General features: G+C 38.1%; 1 protein-coding gene across 1 annotated transcript in view; it reads right to left on the bottom strand.

Annotated features, from left to right (window-relative positions):
- Positions 1-19,487, bottom strand: part of Gycbeta100B (guanylate cyclase soluble subunit beta-1-like) — a 321,807-nt gene that overhangs the window by 31,329 nt on the left and 270,991 nt on the right. Inside the window, exon 10 of the mRNA XM_075303266.1 lies at positions 8,821-8,903. Within this exon, the coding sequence (XP_075159381.1) occupies positions 8,821-8,903 (83 nt within the window). The remainder of the gene's footprint in view (positions 1-8,820; positions 8,904-19,487) is intronic.

Below are 19,487 nucleotides of genomic sequence, written 5' to 3'. Positions count from 1 at the left end.
GAGTTCATTATGTGCTCGGCCACATAATGGAAAACCCTACCCTACCCGCCGTATAGATGAACCGAAAGTAACCCAAAAAGTGGGTCGAGTCAAAACACGCTATATCTGTATGTTGCCAGAAATATGGAAAAATTGTGGTTGTCGATGGACAATACTTCAATCGATCAGTCTGTTACAATTCTTTTGCGGAATATGTTTTCAACCATGTGGAAAAATAACACATTTTTAATGTACGCTCTCAAAATCTGTATATTTTCATGAAGAAAAAAAAGCTTTTTTTTCGTGGGATGAAGAAACTATTATTTTTCGTCTTCATAAAGATTCTGAAAAGGCAAAAGTAAACTTCGTTATCCCCTAACAAAACCGTCATTGTAGGTTAATCCACAGTAACCACCATTTATCCTTCTTCCTCAAAAAAGACAAGAAAAACTCTTTCTCTCTTCTTTCCTTTGATGCCAATTATTAATTTGTCCATTCACTGACCATCTTGTTGAAATTCAATTAAAACTGAACAATGCCAAGACTATCTGTCTGTCTGTCTTTCTGTCTATTGAAGAACAATTCATTAAAATGGATAGTGAGTAAGAAAGCCACATCCAGCTACACATGATGACATTTTCCATGGAATCAATTGTTGACCCTTAGGTCTATTCAGTACATTGATTCTACCATCATCCTTCCATCGGGTTTGAGTTTGCGGACATTCATGTGTGACGACAATCCTTGCTGTTTTCATTTCTTCATTTCAGCTTGTCGGTCAGTGCTGAAAAAGGATGAATGGTCTTTGTGTTAAGGGTTTTCTCGCAGTAATTTGTCATTTACGGATGAAAGTTGTCACCATATAAATATGTGCTTGAATGGAAGGGAAAACAAAAAAAATGTCACACATTTAGATTCAAAGTTTCTTACAATGGCTAGGGTTAATTTTTATATTGCTTTGACGATGACTGTTGGACTTGTTAGTTGGCAATATTTTATTTTTGTTTTTCGAATGGCATAAACTATAATTCAATGTTGTCAAGTTTTTTTTTTTCTAAATAATTGTGGACATTTTAGGTGTGGGTATTGTAAAACAATTGTTCAAACAGATGATGAAAATGTAGGTCACATGGTATTGCAAATGGGCCATATGGGACTACCAATTCCCAGATTTGTATCTTTGAGCCCACTTAAAGAGAAAATTTCATTCGATCCGTTCCACCTGTCCATATCGGTCCAAAATTATCCTTAAGAGGGATATTAACTGATCCTCAGATTTGACTTGTGGATCCTCGAGAAGGATCAAATTTCACCCGATCTAGTTGAAATTTAGTACGCGATGTTAGTATATGCCTTCAGATAAACACGCGAAAATTGGTCCATTACTATATATATAGCTCCCAAATAAACCGATCCCAGGAATTGAATTCCAGAGCCTCTAAGAGGAGTAACTTTTATCCGATCCGTTTCAACTTTCGTACATGATTTTAGTATATTCCCTCAAACATGCAAATATTTTTTCACAGCGGTTCATAATCATATATATAGCCCCCAGATATACACAAATGCCCTGATTTCTTTCGATATGGTTGGCTATCTACCATTCATATTTATTTTTAGACTCCTCTATTTAAATACCAATATAAGCCACTTTACTTCGTAATCTGTTTATATAAAGGGTGATACGGTCAAAATTTGGTGAAGGGAAAACGCGCGTAAATCGGTGAAATCGTTTATTTAAAAAATCAAATTAAATTTCTTTTTCAAGTTCAATTAGTATAAAATTCAGGAAAAATATTCAGTTAAGCTTTCGCTTTTCCAAATCCGAATTGCCGGGCCTCACGCTTGACACCTGCCATCAGATTTTGTACAGCCACCTTGTCCACCTTCTTCGCCGCAGAAAGCCAGTTTGCCTTGAACTGCTGCTCGTCCTTAGCAGTTTTTTTGGTCTTCTTTAGCTTCCGCTTGACAATAGCCCAGTATTTCTCAATTGGGCGGAGCTCTGGCGTGTTGGGAGGGTTCTTCTCCTTGGGAACCACCTGCACGTTGTTGGCGGCGTACCACTCCATGGCCTTTTTACCGTAATGGCAAGATGCCAATTCCGGCCAAAACAGTACGGAACAACCGTGTTTCTTCAGGAAAGGCAGCAGACGTTTATTCAAACACTCTTTCACGTAAATTTCTTGGTTGACAGTCCCGGAAGCTATGAAAATGATGCTTCTCAAGCCACAGGTACAGATGGCTTGTCAAACCAGATATTTCTTTGCGAACTTTGACAGTTTTATGTGCTTGAAAATATCTGCTACCTTTCCCCTTCCTTTTGCCGTATAAAGCTCCTGTCCCGAAAGCTGCTTGTAGTCGGCTTTGACGTAGGTTTCGTCGTCCATTACCACGCAGTCAAACTTCGTCAGCATCGTCGTGTACAGCCTCCGGGATCGCGCTTTGGCCGTCGTATTTTGTTTATCATCGCGATTTGGAGTCACTACTTTCTTGTAAGTCGATAGTCCGGCTCGTTTTTTGGCTCGATGCACGGTTGTAGACGATACACCCAGCTTATTTGCGACATCTCGGAGAGAGAGGTTAGGGTTTCGCTTGAAACTATCGGAAACTCTCTTTGTCGTCTCAGCGGCTTCCGGTTTTCGATTTCCCCCCGATCCAGACTTCCTGGCTGTCGACAAACGTTCCCCAAACACTTTAATTACATTTGTAACGGTTGATTTGGCAACTTTTAGCGATGTTGCGAGTAGCTCGGAGCAAAATTTTGATACGCTGCTCTTCTTGCTTGGAAGGCATTTTGACATCTGAAGAGTGAATTCCAAAATCAAAATAGGAGCAACATTCTACACACACACACACCTTCAAAATGAGGGCTGTTCAGGTTTTTTAAATGCAAAATTGAAAGAAATACGTCAAGTTTATATTGACCAAATTTTGACCGTATCACCATTTAGGTAAGGTTAGGTGGCAGCCCGATGTATCAGGCTCACTTAGACTATTCAGTCCATTGTGATACCACATTGGTGAACTTCTCTCTTAGCATCAGCCCGATTCCATGTTAAGCTCAATGACAAAGGACCTCCTTTTTATAACCGAGTCCGAACGGCGTTCCAAATTGCAGTGAAACCACTTAGAGAAGTTTTGAAACCCTCAGAAATGTCACCAGCATTACTGAGGTGGGATAATCCACCGCTGAAAAACTTGTTGGTGTTCGGTCGAAGCAGGAATCCAACCCACGACCTTGCGAATGCAAGGCGGGCATGCTAACCATTGCACCACGGTGGATCCCTATATATTTGTATTTAGTCTGCTTTTTTAGCTACTATAGACTCCATATGGGCAATATTAGGAAATTTTAAGACTCCTTGCCATCGCCAATTGTAGTATTGGCGTTAGAGGAGAATGGTGTGGAAGATTTTATTTCAAAGGGATCGAGGTAGTGTTACTTCATAAGAACATATAGGTTGAATTGGCAACTCCACATGAGCTATGAATTGCTATGAAATTTGCTATGAATTTTGATAGTAAACGATGTTTTAATTGAGCAGCAAGGCATCAAGGTAGTGACTCACGAAAAATGTCATGACTCACGAATAATTTTATGAGAGATTTACCTATAGAACCTGACTGAAAACATGAGTATGGTTAAACTCGTGAGCATTCTATGTTCGTAAGCGGCATTATTTTCGTGAGCGTGTTTTCCGAAATTCGTTACTCACGCACACTCACGATGATATTATTTTCGTGACTGACGCTCACGCACGACATTTGGTTGGTTAATCACGCTCACGCACTCTCACGTCGTTGCCGTCAGCGTGACTCACTACTCACGCGTGAGTCACGACAATTTCGTGTCACGTGCACACCTCTAGTGTGAACCCTGGAAATACAGAGCTGGTACTCTTCTTTACTAGATGAAGAAAGATCATTGGGTACAAAGCTCCTGAATATCAAGAGACGAAGTTGAGTCTCACTTGGGAGTTTTATTAAACTCTAAACTGAACGGTATGGAAAATACCGCAAACCACCAAAACCAGGTATTGTCAAAAATTAGTCGGCGAACGATGGGAAATGCGACCTTCCCTTTTTAAGTGGAATGTCGTTATAAGATCCGTGGATGCATGCACCTGCTACGGTTGTTGGACAGACACAAAACTTATAGAACTTCTTTCCCGAGTCCGACTGAGCATGTTTATCATGCTAAGTCAAAATATATTATACGAAGTATGGTAGAGTGGAGTGGGTAATGAGGAGGCGGAACGAATAACATCGTTACAGAGGTTTCTTCCACTACCTTCATGTACTTACAGAATCAAAGTAAAATATAATGACTTATGGAAAGGATGTTGGACTTTTCCTGCGGACTCCGAGCAAACCATATTGATATGAAACGACAAGAGTAGTAGGAACTCAAATTTTCTGATGACGACACATAGAGACGATTTAAGATCACATCCTAAAAGGGCACAACACACTTGAGAAAACACATGGTAAGGATTGGCTTAATGATCGATGATAGTTGTAGATGGCGTCTGGACCCGGAGGCAACGGAAGACTTCAACCATTTTCTGTACCAGTGTCCAACATTATAATTTAGAAGTAACAATATAATTGGCTCCTTTTTCTTTCAGGATATTACCGATGTATGGACTGTAATACTTGCCTTTATCAAGGCTTCTGGGTGGATGATGATTGATGAAGAGGAAAGAAAACAAGTATAAGGAATCACAATGGACCAATATGGTCTAAGTGGATACCAATTCCTTTTCTACGGATAACCTAACCTCTAATAGAGTAAAATGATTGGAGGATACTTCTCCGAATTATGAATATGTATACAGATGGATCTAAAATGGACGATGAACTGATAGCGGAATTTACTGCAGTGAGCCAGGAATACAGGAGTCGTATACATTAGTAAGGATTGCAGTATCGTTCAAGCAAAAACATTCTACAATCACAAAAGCTGCAGAGTTGCTGTTGATGAGGCCATTGTTCAAAGGCGATATCAACTTTCTCAACGACGGTTAAACAGCTATAAAGGCAATGCAGGCATCAGATCTAAGGTAGTCAGTCGCTGTCGTAGAGTATTCACTGAACAGTATAATGTAATTCTGTGCTGGTTACCTGGGCACTGTGGAATAATGGAAAATGGAGAAACAGATGTGTTGGCTAAGGTGGGTACTCATGGAACTAATAACGTCCTTGTGAAAGTTTTTCTTCCGCTAAGACGAGGACGTTGAGTCTCCTCAGAAGGCTGCGGGCAACCCAAATTGATGAGAGATGATAAAGATCGTGGGAATTGCGAAAATCTGATGGCGCTGAACAGGCATGACTCCTAACTTCTAACTGTCTTTATAAGCGACCATAGGTTATGGTAATTTAGGTGAGGTATAATAGCAGCCCGATATTTAAGGCTCATATGCTGGTGAACTTCCCTCTTATCACTGTTCAGCTCAATGACAAGGACTTTGTAACCGAATTCGAACGCCGTTCCACTTTGCGGTGAAACCTCTGAGTGTGTGTCTTTTTGGTGTTTAGTCGTAACTGGGTTTGAACCCACGACTCTGTGTATGTAAGGCGGGCATGTTAACCATTACACCATGGTGGGCATAACACATATGGTAAGAATATGATGACATTTGCAGACGTTGTCTGCTCCCGAAAGTTACGGAAGACTCGTACCACTCCCTGTGCCAGTGTGACGCATTATCCTTTAGAAGAAACAAAATACCGGGCTCCTTTTTCGGGGTCTCACGTATCTGCGGGAGTGTAGGTAAAGGAACATGCTCGGCTTCATCGGGTCCTCTAGTTGGTCACTGTCCCATTGTCTTTAAATAAGATGGATACATGAATGTTCTTGAACAACTTTAAAGTAGACCACCTCACGAAGAAGAAGAGGGGAAAGTGATTTCGGGGAATTACTATGGACCTGTGGGAGCCACCGTGGTGCAATGGTTAGCATGCCCGCCTTGCATACACAAGGTCGTGGGTTCGATTCCTGCTACGACCGAACACCAAGAAATTTTTCAGCGGTGGATTATCCCATCTCAGTAATGCTGGTGACATTTCTGAGGGTTTCAAAGCTTCTCTAAGTGGTTTCACTGGAATGTGGAACGCCGTTCGGACTCGGCTATAAAAAGGAGGTGCCTTGTCATTGAGCTTAACATGGAATCGGGCAGCACTCAGTGATAAGAGAGAAGTTCACTACTGTGGTATCACAATGGACTGAATAATCTAAGTGAGCCTGATACATCGGGCTGCCACATAACCTAACCTAACCTAACCATGGACCTGTAATGAATGGTCTAGTGACATAAATTCGTTTACGAGAGTTGGTGTTATCCTCACCCTAGTAGAACTTCGTACGCAATCCATGGTGGAACGCATACACAATTCGGCCTAGCAATTCTTTCCTCCGAATATATACGTTTTTATACCCTCCACCATAGGATGGGGTATATTAACTTTGTCATTCCGATTGCAACACATCGAAATATTGCTCTAAGACCCCATAAAGTATATATATTCTGGGTCGGGGTGAAATTCTGAGTCGATCTGAGCTTATCCGTCCGTCCGTCTGTTGAAATCCTGCTAACTTCCGAACGAAACAAGCTATCGACTTGAAACTTTGCACAAGTAGTTGTTATTGATGTAGGTCGGATGGTATTGCAAATGGGCCATATCGGTCCACTTTTGCGTATAGCCCCCATATAAACGGACCCGCAAATTTGGCTTGCGAATCCTCTAAGAGAAGCAAATTTCATCCGATCCGGCTGAACTTTGGTACATGGTGTTAGTATATGGTCTCTAATGACCATGCAAAAATTGGTCCATATCGGTCCATAATTATATATAGCCCCCATATAAACCGATCACCAGATTTGACCTCCGGAGCCTCTTGGAAGACCAAAATTCCTCATATTCAGTTAAAATTTGGTACATGGTGTTAATATATGGTCCCAAACATCCGTGCAAAAATTGACCGAAATCGGTCCATAATTATATATAGGCACCATATAAACCGATCCCCAGATTTGACCTCCGGAGCCACTTGGAAGAGCAAAATTCATCCGATTCGATTGAAATTTGGTACGTGATGTTAGTATATGGCATCCAACAACCATGCAGGAATTGGTTCATATCAGACCATAATTATATATAGCCCCCATATAAACCGATCCCCAGATTTGACCTCCGGTGCTTTTGTAGAAGCAAAATTCAACCGATCTGGTTGAAATTTGGTACGTGGTGGTAGTATATGATATTTAACAACCAATGCAAAAGTGGTCCATATCAGTCCGTAATCATATATAGCCCCCATATAAACCGATCCCGAGATTTGGTTTTGAAGCCTCTTGGAGGAGGAAATTTCATTCGAGTCAGTTGAAATTTGGTACATTGTGCTAGTATATGGCCGTTAACAACTATGCCTAACTAGGTCCATATCGGTCTATATAGTCCTCAGATAAATCGATCCCCAATCACACAAAAATTGGTCCATATCAAGTTCATAATTGTATATAGCCCCCATATAAGCGACCCCCATATTTCAATTCTGGATCTCTACGTACGTACCGTGCAAAAGTCCATATCGATTCGTAATTATTTGTACACTTACCTATACATACCTTTTTTGTCTAGTATATACCACGTATGGACTAACTCACAATTTAGAAAACGATGTTAAGAAGTTTTAAGATACCACAACCCAAGTAATTCGATTGTGGATGTCAGTCTTTCGTAGAAGTTTCTACGCAATCCATGGTGGAGGGTACATAAGCTTCGGCCTGGCCGAACTTACGGCCGTATATACTTGTTATTATATTAGTTTCTTTATAATATACCACAGCAAAACAGGAGCTTCTAAAAACCTAGTTTGGATTTCCAGCTTGTGATCCGGAAGTAGTGCAACTTTGGATCGCCTTCAACGAATTTTACATGGGTGTTCATTTTTGTTAAAGGAACATTTAGGGAAATGGAAAATTCAAGTTCAAATCCAAATCAAATTGGAATAAAATTTTTAATGTTATTCATTTGTGGCAATTTTGTCTTAACTTACATTTTCTTCCTTATTAAACACCATTTTCCCTATTTGCCTAAAATTCGTAAGAAGAGGTTGTACTTCAGTATTTGATTTAATATAACGTAAGAAAGACCATAAACCGAAAGTTTTAGTTGATTTCCTTTTCTGTTATACGTATGCATATATAGGATTTTCAAATGAAACCTTTCTTAAACTAAATGATTTTTTTCAAATCATATGAAACGTCTCTTGTTTCCTTTTTAATGAAACCTTTTTCCATTTAAATGACACTTGTTGCAATTAAAATGAAACCGGGTATTCATTTTTGATTCGGAATTTTCGATTTATTTTATCAGGTAAAACTACCGTCGCTACAAATATTACATTTGCTTGGTTAATCATTAAAAGTGAATCAAAAATGCAATCTCAGATGTGCGAACATCATACAGCTGAATAGAAGGACGACACAGCAAAAAAAAATATAGCCCAACATGGTAAAAATTGGGGTCTAGAAAAAAATTGTGACTGACACATTTTTATGGCAATCAAAATTATTTTATAAAATGATTTGATTTTGACTATATAAAATAATTGAATATGAAGCCCGTTCAGTTTTTAACACAGAGATAATATCGACCGCTCTACTGATTTAGTTTATGAACATTTATTTTAATCGCTTTTCGTAGATTTGCCAGAATTTTGGATGTCAGTGAGCCACTTGACCCTCGGTGTATAACATTAACACTCGTAATTTTCATATTCTTGCTTATCTACTTGATATCAAAATTTAAAATGTTCCCATATTCTTTTATACTTACTTTGTTAAATCGTCTAAATTCATAACACTTGGATAACATTGAAATAGAATACGATCTGATTCCGGTATATACATCATTTGACCCTGAAAATAAAGATAATATTGTAGATATACAATGAATACCACATCATATAAAGTTCATGAAATTTGCAATAAAAATGTTTGTGTATTCTTCATTTCAATTCAATTATTTGGTAATAAAATGAAATCTTGTGTAAAAAATTGCTGGCTTTTTTCAAAAGAAGATTTTTGCCAAAAACCATTTGGAATGAACCGGACTAGAAATTCTCTTAGAGTGAAGAAAGATTCAAACCATAAACCATGCATTTCCTTTTTGCAACAATTTTCTTTATTGATAAGCATTTCTTTGTTGGTGTACTAAAATATATCCAGTAGTCATAGAGGACAGAACACAGTGGTGTGATTTCTTATAATATTGCGACTGAGAAATAGAATTATTTTAAGCAGGATTTTTTTAAAATTATATAAGAGCTGTTTTGAGCAGTAAGATGAAGGAATTGGTATTATTAATGCCCTGTTCCTGTATATCGAACGAAAACCAGTTCGAAAGAAAGGCAGTCACTCGAATTCGAATGAATTTGGGTTTTTCTATTTTTGAAAGTTCGATTCGTTTGTATGAGAATACATTGATTATTAAAAATGAGTATTTTTAAATTTTTGGCCTGAGAATTCATTCAAATGTTAACAATGCTTTTACTTTTTTCTTGACACTTATTGTATATGTTCGTTTATTACTCGACAACAAAATATGAAGTGACTTGCCTTTCGAAATAAAAGAACAAAAATCAATTTTCTTTCGTTTGGAATACGAAAGAAAGCTTTCGTTCGATATACAGGAACAGGCCATAAGTTATTGCAATAAAAGTGTCAGATACCAAACTATAAAAGCCAACCCAGGAAAAAATTTGGAAGTTCTTCTAAAGGCAGAACTTTAAAAGCACCTCCAAAAATGTCCTCCCAAAGATGTTCGTTTTATAACTCGCTTTTTTTACATTTTTAACGGGAAATTTATTTATTTTTTTGTTTCAAATAGGATAAAAGCAGATTAAGAATTAATAGAATGGTAAAAATTATTTCAATTTTGTCGTATAAAATGCTAAAGCCATTCTAGAAAAATTGACAATTTTTGAATATATTTGATGTCAAACGTTACAGACAAGCATTAGAATGCATTAAAAATCATAAAAAAATGGTAAAAATTATTTATTTGTCAAAATAAATCCAAAACTCTGAATTCGCATTACACCTGAAGAAGTGATGCAAATTCAGTGCAACGGCTGTTGAAATGGTGGACATCCGTCCTATGACAACCCCATGTTCAATTCATCGCTTCTGTGCACAACTCTCGGATCCAAAAAGAATATTTTCACTATTTCTTTGGCGGAGCTTTTTTTGCTGGGTACTTATACAAGTTTCTTCGCAAGCTGGGACGACTTTCCGTAACCTTCGGCACAGACCTGGCGGGGAGAGATGATACTTTTTGGGCCTTATATACTAACTTCTAACGGAAATTATCATGCGTGAATTATTCTTCCCAAATTGAACAATTCCCACCACCACTTTGTATCATATTTTCGGATGGTTACCACACTAATGGAGTAATAAATCGAAATTTATTTTTAGAGGCACATATACTCGGAAACTAGTATCTTCGCTAAGATGAAGAAGGAATTCGATTCGATTCTTCGGTTGATGATCGGTATTTGATGAGAGATTCGATTCAGTGATGAGTTCGTCGCTATTTGTTGAGAATTCGGTTCGTTGATGATTGGTGGTGGATGACAACGGCGGCTCGTAGAAATTTGGTTCGTTGATGATCAGTGTGAAATAGAGATTGTCAGTTTATCGATGTTCGATAGTTGATGATAAGTTCGGTTCGTTTAACAGGTTGGATGATAAGTCCACGGTCTAACAAAGAAAAACACATTTTTTCGTCAAAATCCGTTTTTATTATTATTTATTATTTATTTATTGTTTATTTTAATCATACAGTAAATGTATGATAAAAAAGAAAAGGGAAAAGTAGCACTGACTGCTAAGGCCATCAGCTATTCGTTTTTATTATTGAACATAGTTCCCTTCAAGAGTGATACAACGATTATAACGACCTTCCAATTTTTGATACCATTTTGGTAGTACTCCTTCGGGTTTGCCTCAAAATAGGCCTCAGTTTCGGCGATCACCTCTTCATTGCAGCCAAATTTGTTCCCTGCGAGCATCTTTTGAGGTCTGAGAACAAGAAGAAGTCGCTGGGGGCCAGATCTGGAGAATAGGGTCGGCAATTCGAAGCCCAATTCATGAATTTTTGACATCATTATAAATGACTTGTAGCACGATGTGTTGTCTTGGTGGAACAACACTTCTTTCTTCTTCATATGGGGCCGTTTTGCCGCGATTTCGCCCTTCAAACGCTCCAATAACGCCATATAATAGTCATTGTTGATGGTTTTTCCCTTCTCAAGATAATCGATAAAAATTATTCAATGCGCATCCCAAAAAACAGAGGCCATTACTTTGCCAGCGGACTTTTGAGTCTTTCCACGCTTCGGAGACGGTTCACCGGTCGCTGTCCACTCAGCCGACTGTTGATTGGACTCAGGAGTGTAGTGATGGAGCCATGTTTCATCAATTGTCAAATATCGACGGAAAAACTCGGGTGTATTACGAGTTAACAGCTGCAAACACCGCTCAGAATCATCAACACGTTGTTGTTTTTGGTCAAATGTCAGCTCGCGCGGCACCAATTTTCCACAGAGCTTCCGCATATCCAAATATTGATGAATGATATGAGCAACACGTTCCTTTGATATCTTTAAGGCCTCTGCTATCTCGATCAACTTCATTTTACGGTCATTCAAAATCATTTTGTGGATTTTTTTGATGTTTTCGTCGGTAACCACCTCTTTCGAGCGTCCACTGCGTTCACCGTCCCCCATGCTCATTTCACCACGCTTGAAATTTGCATACCAATCAATTATTGTTGATTTCCCTGGGGCAGAGTCCGGAAACTTATTATCAAGCCAAGTTTTTGCTTCCACCGTATTTTTTCCCCTTCAGAAAACAGTATTTTATCAAAACACGAAATTCCTTTTTTCCATTTTTTTTTTCACAATAACAAAAGTTGCTTCACAAACTAATTGACTTACAGACGTCAAATTTTGACACGAATCATTTGAAGGTTGGTACTATATAAAAATAGTATGTATTTAATACTAGCGACGCCATCTATGTGTCAGACCGGTGACTTATCAGCCAACCTGTTATAGTCGGTACTGCAGGAGAACAACGTTTCCTCGATAATCAGTAGTTGATGAGAAATTCGGTTCGTAGATGACGGGTATTGAATGAAAATTTCTTCTTTACCGTTTGCATTCGGTAAAACGTAGATGATTGGTCGTTGCTGTTCGATTCCGTGGGCAATTGGGAAGTTGTGTATTTGTCGATTTGCAGGTTATCGGGAACTGCTGATGAAATCTTCGGTCTTAAGACGGTGGCTGGTTTTGCTACTGTTGATTGTTGTAGACGCGATGTAGTAAGTGACTCGAAGGCCACTGTGGGGAAAAGTAGGTCCGAAGGCTTCGGTGGAGGAACAGCAGGTCCGAAGGTTTATGTGATGGCTCGAAGGTCTCTGTGGTACTATTTCGTTCGCGTCTGGGAATAAATTTCTCAGACGATGCCAATGATATAATCGAATCGCGAACAGAACGATGTGTAATGAGTCCTCCGTAGAACGACTGGTACCTATACAGTAGGGTTTTGTCCAATGTATCAGTCAGTTGCCTATCCGAGTGTGATTTTGGTTATCAAAAGCCAATAATATATGCAATTCATGCGATAATCTGATTGAGAATTAACTTCTCTCGCGTGAATTGAATTTAGTCAACAGAAATCACCTCGATGTAATGGCATACAGCCACTAAGCTGTCCATAAGCGTAGGAAGGCATCTGGGGAGGGGGCTTAGACCCCCCCAGAAAAATTTTAGCCCCCCCCAGAATTTGAAAACCTCTTTACGATTTTACATTTTTATAAAAATTAAACAAGTATATACTCGTACAACGCACAACGTTCCACTAAAGACTTTCATGCACAATCGAATTATTTGGGTTGTGGTAGAAATCTGATATGTATGAAATAAAGCTGTGGTTGAACTTATGATTTAGTTGAATAAAAAATAGTAATTGATATTAAAACTATTCTTTCATAAATTAATATCTTAATAATGCTGCAAAAAAGCGTCGCCAAAAAAGAAGTGAAAATGTTCTTTTTGGGTCTGGAAGTGGTACAAAATTGGCGGAGAAGCGATGAATGTAATAAAGGGTGATTTGTTAAGAGCTTGATAACTTTTAAAAAAAAAAAAACGCATAAAATTTGCAAAATCTCATCGGTTCTTTATTTGAAACGTTAGATTGGTCCATGACATTTACTTTTTGAAGATAATTTCATTTAAATGTTGACCGCGGCTGCGTCTTAGGTGGTCCATTCGGAAAGTCCAATTTTGGGCAACTTTTTCGAGCATTTCGGCCGGAATAGCCCGAATTTCTTCGGAAATGTTGTCTTCCAAAGCTGGAATAGTTGCTGGCTTATTTCTGTAGACTTTAGACTTGACGTAGCCCCACAAAAAATAGTCTAAAGGCGTCAAATCGCATGATCTTGGTGGCCAACTTACCGGTCCATTTCTTGAGATGAATTGTTCTCCGAAGTTTTCCCTCAAAATGGCCATAGAATCGCGAGCTGTGTGGCATGTAGCGCCATCTTGTTGAAACCACATGTCAACCAAGTTCAGTTCTTCCATTTTTGGCAACAAAAAGTTTGTTAGCATCGAACGATAGCGATCGCCATTCACCGTAACGTTGCGTCCAACAGCATCTTTGAAAAAATACGGTCCAATGATTCCACCAGCGTACAAACCACACCAAACAGTGCATTTTTCGGGATGCATGGGCAGTTCTTGAACGGCTTCTGGTTGCTCTTCACTCCAAATGCGGCAATTTTGCTTATTTACGTAGCCATTCAACCAGAAATGAGCCTCATCGCTGAACAAAATTTGTCGATAAAAAAGCGGATTTTCTGCCAACTTTTCTAGGGCCCATTCACTGAAAATTCGACGTTGTGGCAGATCGTTCGGCTTCAGTTCTTGCACGAGCTGTATTTTATACGGTTTTACACCAAGATCTTTGCGTAAAATCTTCCATGTGGTCGAATAACACAAACCCAATTGCTGCGAACGGCGACGAATCGACATTTCACGGTCTTCAGCAACACTCTCAGAAACAGACGCAATATTCTCTGCTGTACGCACTGTACGCATTCGTGTGGTTGGTTTAATGTCCAATAAAGTAAACTGAGTGCGAAACTTGGTCACAATCGCATTAATTGTTTGCTCACTTGGTCGATTATGTAGACCATAAATCGGACGTAAAGCGCGAAACACATTTCGAACCGAACACTGATTTTGGTAATAAAATTCAATGATTTTCAAGCGTTGCTCGTTAGTAAGTTTATTCATGATGAAATGTCAAAGCATACTGAGCATCTTTCTCTTTGACACCATGTCTGAAATCCCACGTGATCTGTCAAATACTAATGCATGAAAATCCTAACCTCAAAAGAATCACCCTTTATGAGCTTGTCATAGAACGAATGTCCACCGTTTCAACAACCGTTGCAATGAATTTGCATCACTTCTTAAGGTGTGATCCGAATTCAGTGTTTTGAATGTGAATTAAAAATTTTGTGATATTTTCCCGAATAAATAATTTGTATACTTTTTTATGATTTTGTTTGAAATGTTTTTTCAAATATTATCGATTTTTCTGTAATGGATTTAGCATTTTTGTGGCAAAATTTTAATAATTTTACCATTTTATTTATTCTTACCCTTTTTTTAAACTATTTGAAAAAAGAAAACAAAAAACAAGTATATACGGCCGTAAGTTCGGCCAGGCCGAATCTTATGTACCCTCCACCATGGATTGCGTAGGAACTTCTACTAAAGGCTGTCATCCACAATCGAATTACTTGGGTTGCGATAACACTTGCCGATGGCAAGGTATCGTAAAACTTTTTAACACTGTCTTCTAAATTGTAAGTTAGTCCATAAGGGGTATATATTAAACAAAAAAAAAGGCCGATTAAATACGTATATAATTCAGTTTGACAAAATTTTCTATAGAAATAAAATTTTGACAAAATTTTCTATAGAAATAAAAACTTGACAAAATTTTCTATAGAAATAAAATGTTGACAAAATTTTCTATGGAAGTAAAATGTTGACAAAATTTTCTATAGCAATAAAATTTTGACAAAATTTTCTATAGAAATAAAATGTTGACAAAATTTTCTATAGAAATAAAATGTTGACAAAATGTTCTATAGAAATAAAATGTTGACAAAATTGTCTATAGAAATAAAATGTTGACAAAATTTTCTACAGAAATAATTTTTTTACAAAATTTTCTATAGAAATAAACTTTTTACAAAACCTTCTATAGAAATGAAATTTTGACAAGACCTTCTATAGTAATAAAATTTGACAATTTTTACATGGCTGTTAGAGGCCATATACTAACGAAATGTACCAAATTTCAACCGCATCGGATGACTTTTGCTCCTCCAAGAGGCTCCGGAGGTCAAATCTGGGGATCGGTTTATATGGGAGCTATATATAATTATGGACCGATATGGACCAATTTTTGCATGGTTGTTAGAGACCATATACTAACACCACGTACTAAATTTCAATTGGATCGGATGAATTTTGCTCATCCAAGAGGCTCCAGAGTTCAAATCTGGGGATCGGTTTATATGGGAGCTATATATAATTATGGACCGATATGGACCAATTTTTGCATGCTTGTTAGAGACCGTATACTAACATCAGGTACCCAATTTCAAACGGATCGGATGAATTTTGACCCTCCAAGAGGCTCCGGAGGTCAAATCTGGGGATCGGTTTATATGGGAGCTATATATAATTATGGACCGATATGGACCAGTTTTTGCATGGTTGTTAGAGACCATATTCTAACACCACGTACCAAATTTCAATCGGGTAGGATGAAGTTTGACCCTCCAAGAGGCTCCGGAGGTCAAATCTGGGGATCGGTTTATATGGGGGCTATATATAATTATGGACCGATATAGACCAATTTTTGCATGGTTGTTAGAGCCCGTATACTAACATCAGGTACCAAATTTCAACAGGATCGGATGAATTTTGCCCCTCCAAGAGGCTCCGGAGGTCAAATCTGGGGATCGGTTTATATGGGGGCTATATATAATTATGGACCGATATGGACCAATTTTTGCATGGTTATTAGAGGCCGTATACTAACATCAGGTACCAAATTTAAACCGGATCGGATGAATTTTGCTGCTCCGGGAGGCTCCCCAAGCCAAATTTGGGGATCGGTTTATATGGGGGCTATACGTAAACGTGGTCCGATATGGCCGATTTTCAATACCATCCGACCTACATCAATAACAACTACTTGTGCCAAGTTTCAAGTCAATAGCTTGTTTCGTTCGGAAGTTAGCGTGATTTCCACAGACGGACGGACAGCCGGACAGACGGACAGACGGACAGACGGACGGACGGACGGACATGCTTAGATCGACTCAGAATTTCACCACGACCCAGAATATATATACTTTATGGGGTCTTAGAGCAATATTTCGATGTGTTACAAACGGAATGACAAAGTTAATATACCCCCATCCTATGGTGGAGGGTATAATTACGCATTAAAATATAAAAACATGAAGTAAAAAACTTCCTGTGTAGTTAAAATAGTTAACTTCTTTGTGAAGACATTTTTGGAAGTGCTTTTAAAGTTGTGCCTTTAGAACAACTCCCAATTTTTTGCTGGGAAAAGATCAATGGATCAACCACAGAACTGGTACAGGACTAGTCCCTGGTGTGTACACGCAAAGAAAAAAAACGTTTGGAAAACGTGTACCGAAAACGTTTTTCTTTTGTTAGAGTTTTTTGAATTGCTTCGAAAATTTTAAACTTTTATCACCAAAAAAATTCGTTTGTTACAAAGTTTTTATTTTTTCAATAAAAAAAGTTATTTTTGAAACAACAACAGAGTCCATTTCGTTTATATCAAACACTCTTCTTTTCTGACTTTTGGTCTTTAATAAAACACATTTTACAGTTCAAAATTTAATATAGTACAATGTAATGTTGAACATTTTTTTCGGAATCTTCCGAACATATGTAGAATGTATGTAAAAAAAAAAACAAAAAAAAAAACTTTGGTCGAAGCAGGGATCGAACCCACGACCCTTGGCATGAGAGTCAGACGTAGCAACCACTGCTCCACGGTGCCAAACTAAATGTTTGTTTCTGTTAAATAAACTTTGTTTATTCGGTTCGTGGGCGCCGCAAGCTATGCTATATAAATATAACTTATATGGATATTTATCTCTTGATGACCATAACAGGTACATAGCTCAGTGGTTAGTGTGTTGGCTTACAAAGTGCATGGTCCGCGGTTCGATTCTCCGTCCAGGCGAAAGGTAAAAAAATTTTAAAAATTTATAAAATCGTATAATTTCTTCTACATTGTTTGTATTACAGAAAAAGGTGCTAAGAACTAAAAATCTTCGTGGAAGTGAGAAAGATTTGAGGGAAAATGCAATTAGCCAGAAAAAAAATTTTTTTTGAGTTAGTCTTTATGAAATTGTTTTTACATTCTGGAAAAGAATAAACGTTTATCACAAAAAGTATATACTTTTCTTCCAAATACACTTCCTTACAGCGAAAAGCAAATGAGAAACGAACTTTGTTTGTCTAAAATTTCGTTTGGGAGGAAAGAATTATTTTTTTGCGTGTATGGACCAATCCCAGTTCTGATCAAAACGTATGGAAGGGACCGTCCACTTTAACATGGGTTTGTCATTGACGGAGTAAACTTAAATTTTAGGACGCGTCTTGGACTCATCCCAATGGACACGTCCTGGGACAATTTAGCAGGAGCAACCCATAAACAGGTCCTCAGGAACCAGTCTCGGACAAACTCTTAGAAATCTCTTTCAATTTGGGCTCCTAATCGAACCCGAAATGAAAAAACAAAAGGTTATTCTGATAATTTTATTTCACTAAATGTGAAAATTGCAACTAACTGGAGCACAAGTACCAGTTCTGTGATAGGTCCGTCAGTGGCAATTTGCACCAATTTCCCGTAGGGTACTTTTAGTTGCTTTATTATAAATTGATTGTCGCGTTATTTTTATGTCTATTTCTTTATTCAATTTTATGAAATAAAACATTAATTGAACCTATAAGTTCAGTCTATAATATTTTAGCTAGGGGGGCTATAGCCCCCCCTAGGAAAATTGTCTAGCTACGCTAATGAAGCTGTCCAGCATAATGGTGACCTGAGCTTAGTGGTTTTTCGTTTGTGCTTGACTGTTAGGTGACGCAAGTTGAGTAATGCACGGTTAAATTATCTAAGTTAATTTTGTTACGTTACAGTTCTAGCCTCTGTAGGCGATCACTCCAGAATCTGTAGTAATCGCCGAGAACGAAAAAACATTTTTGGATCAATTCGGATGTTTGGAAAGTTAAATCACGAGGAGAAATTAAAAAGCGTTTGGATGCTGTCGCCGTAATTTTCTGCGTCGACGTCTACCGTCAAAAACCTTGGCTTTACAAGACTAAATTTAGTCGTAGGCCCTTCACGACAACTTGGTATCCAAAGTTTTGTTACGGTTGAGGATAAGCTGACAAAAATCTCGTTCTCGTTTTGGATAAAGATTCGTGAGAAAGCTGACATTTTAGATATTTCAAAAGATCTCGTTGGTCATGTTCTGGGCAGAATTTTGGGCATTGAAAGGGATCTGTATGGTTGGTGCCGCGTGGACTAGATCAATGCTTTATACTTAATTGCAAATCTAGGACTATCAAATAGCGAGCTGTACACGATGAACACGTCTCATCAACCGGTAAGATGGTTTCCACGGCTTTCCAGAAGGTATGACCAACGTCGAATATCTTAAGAAAGACTTATCTTGGTTCGAAACTTCTGCCTCATAAAGACCAAATTAGGTTGCGAATAGCTATCTCATTCATACAGTATTTCTTCTGATTTCGGGCAGTACAACTTCGTTTTAACAAACAAATAGGCCTATATTGTACATCCAGAAAAACGATTTTTTTGACTGATTAACCCTCTAATGCCCAATCCCGCCTTTAGGCGGTCTTCGTTAAACGAGGAAGCTTTTAGTAATACACACCTTAAGTCAACAAAAATGGGTAAAGTAAAAAGAAAACTTAGTTGAAACTGTTCAAGAGGCTTTGCAGCATATACTGAATTTTATCGTATAAATTTTTCTTGTGTCGTTTTCTTGATTTTGTATCGTTAACAGTAAGTAATTAATCAGCTGGCAAAATAATGGGTCATTAGAGGGTTAAATAATCGACAGAAGAATAATTCGTAATTTTTACAAAACCATTGCCAGGCTGCTGAATTTTCAGCAGCTTTGTAAGTGGAGTGAAAGTCTATCGGCTCTTACCTATGCGAGGAAATCATTGGAAATGTCCCACTTGAATGCGCTTCTTTACATAATTTCAGCGCATTCTGAAGTAGTAAATTTACTTGAGGAAATCATTGCAACTTTAGTGCGCCTTAGAATGCACA

Source organism: Haematobia irritans, chromosome 1, assembly GCF_050003625.1.
Source record: "Haematobia irritans isolate KBUSLIRL chromosome 1, ASM5000362v1, whole genome shotgun sequence".
Taxonomy (NCBI): domain Eukaryota; kingdom Metazoa; phylum Arthropoda; class Insecta; order Diptera; family Muscidae; genus Haematobia; species Haematobia irritans.
The sequence above is the reverse complement of the archived record's forward strand: the minus strand, read 5'-3'. Positions and strand labels throughout refer to the sequence as shown.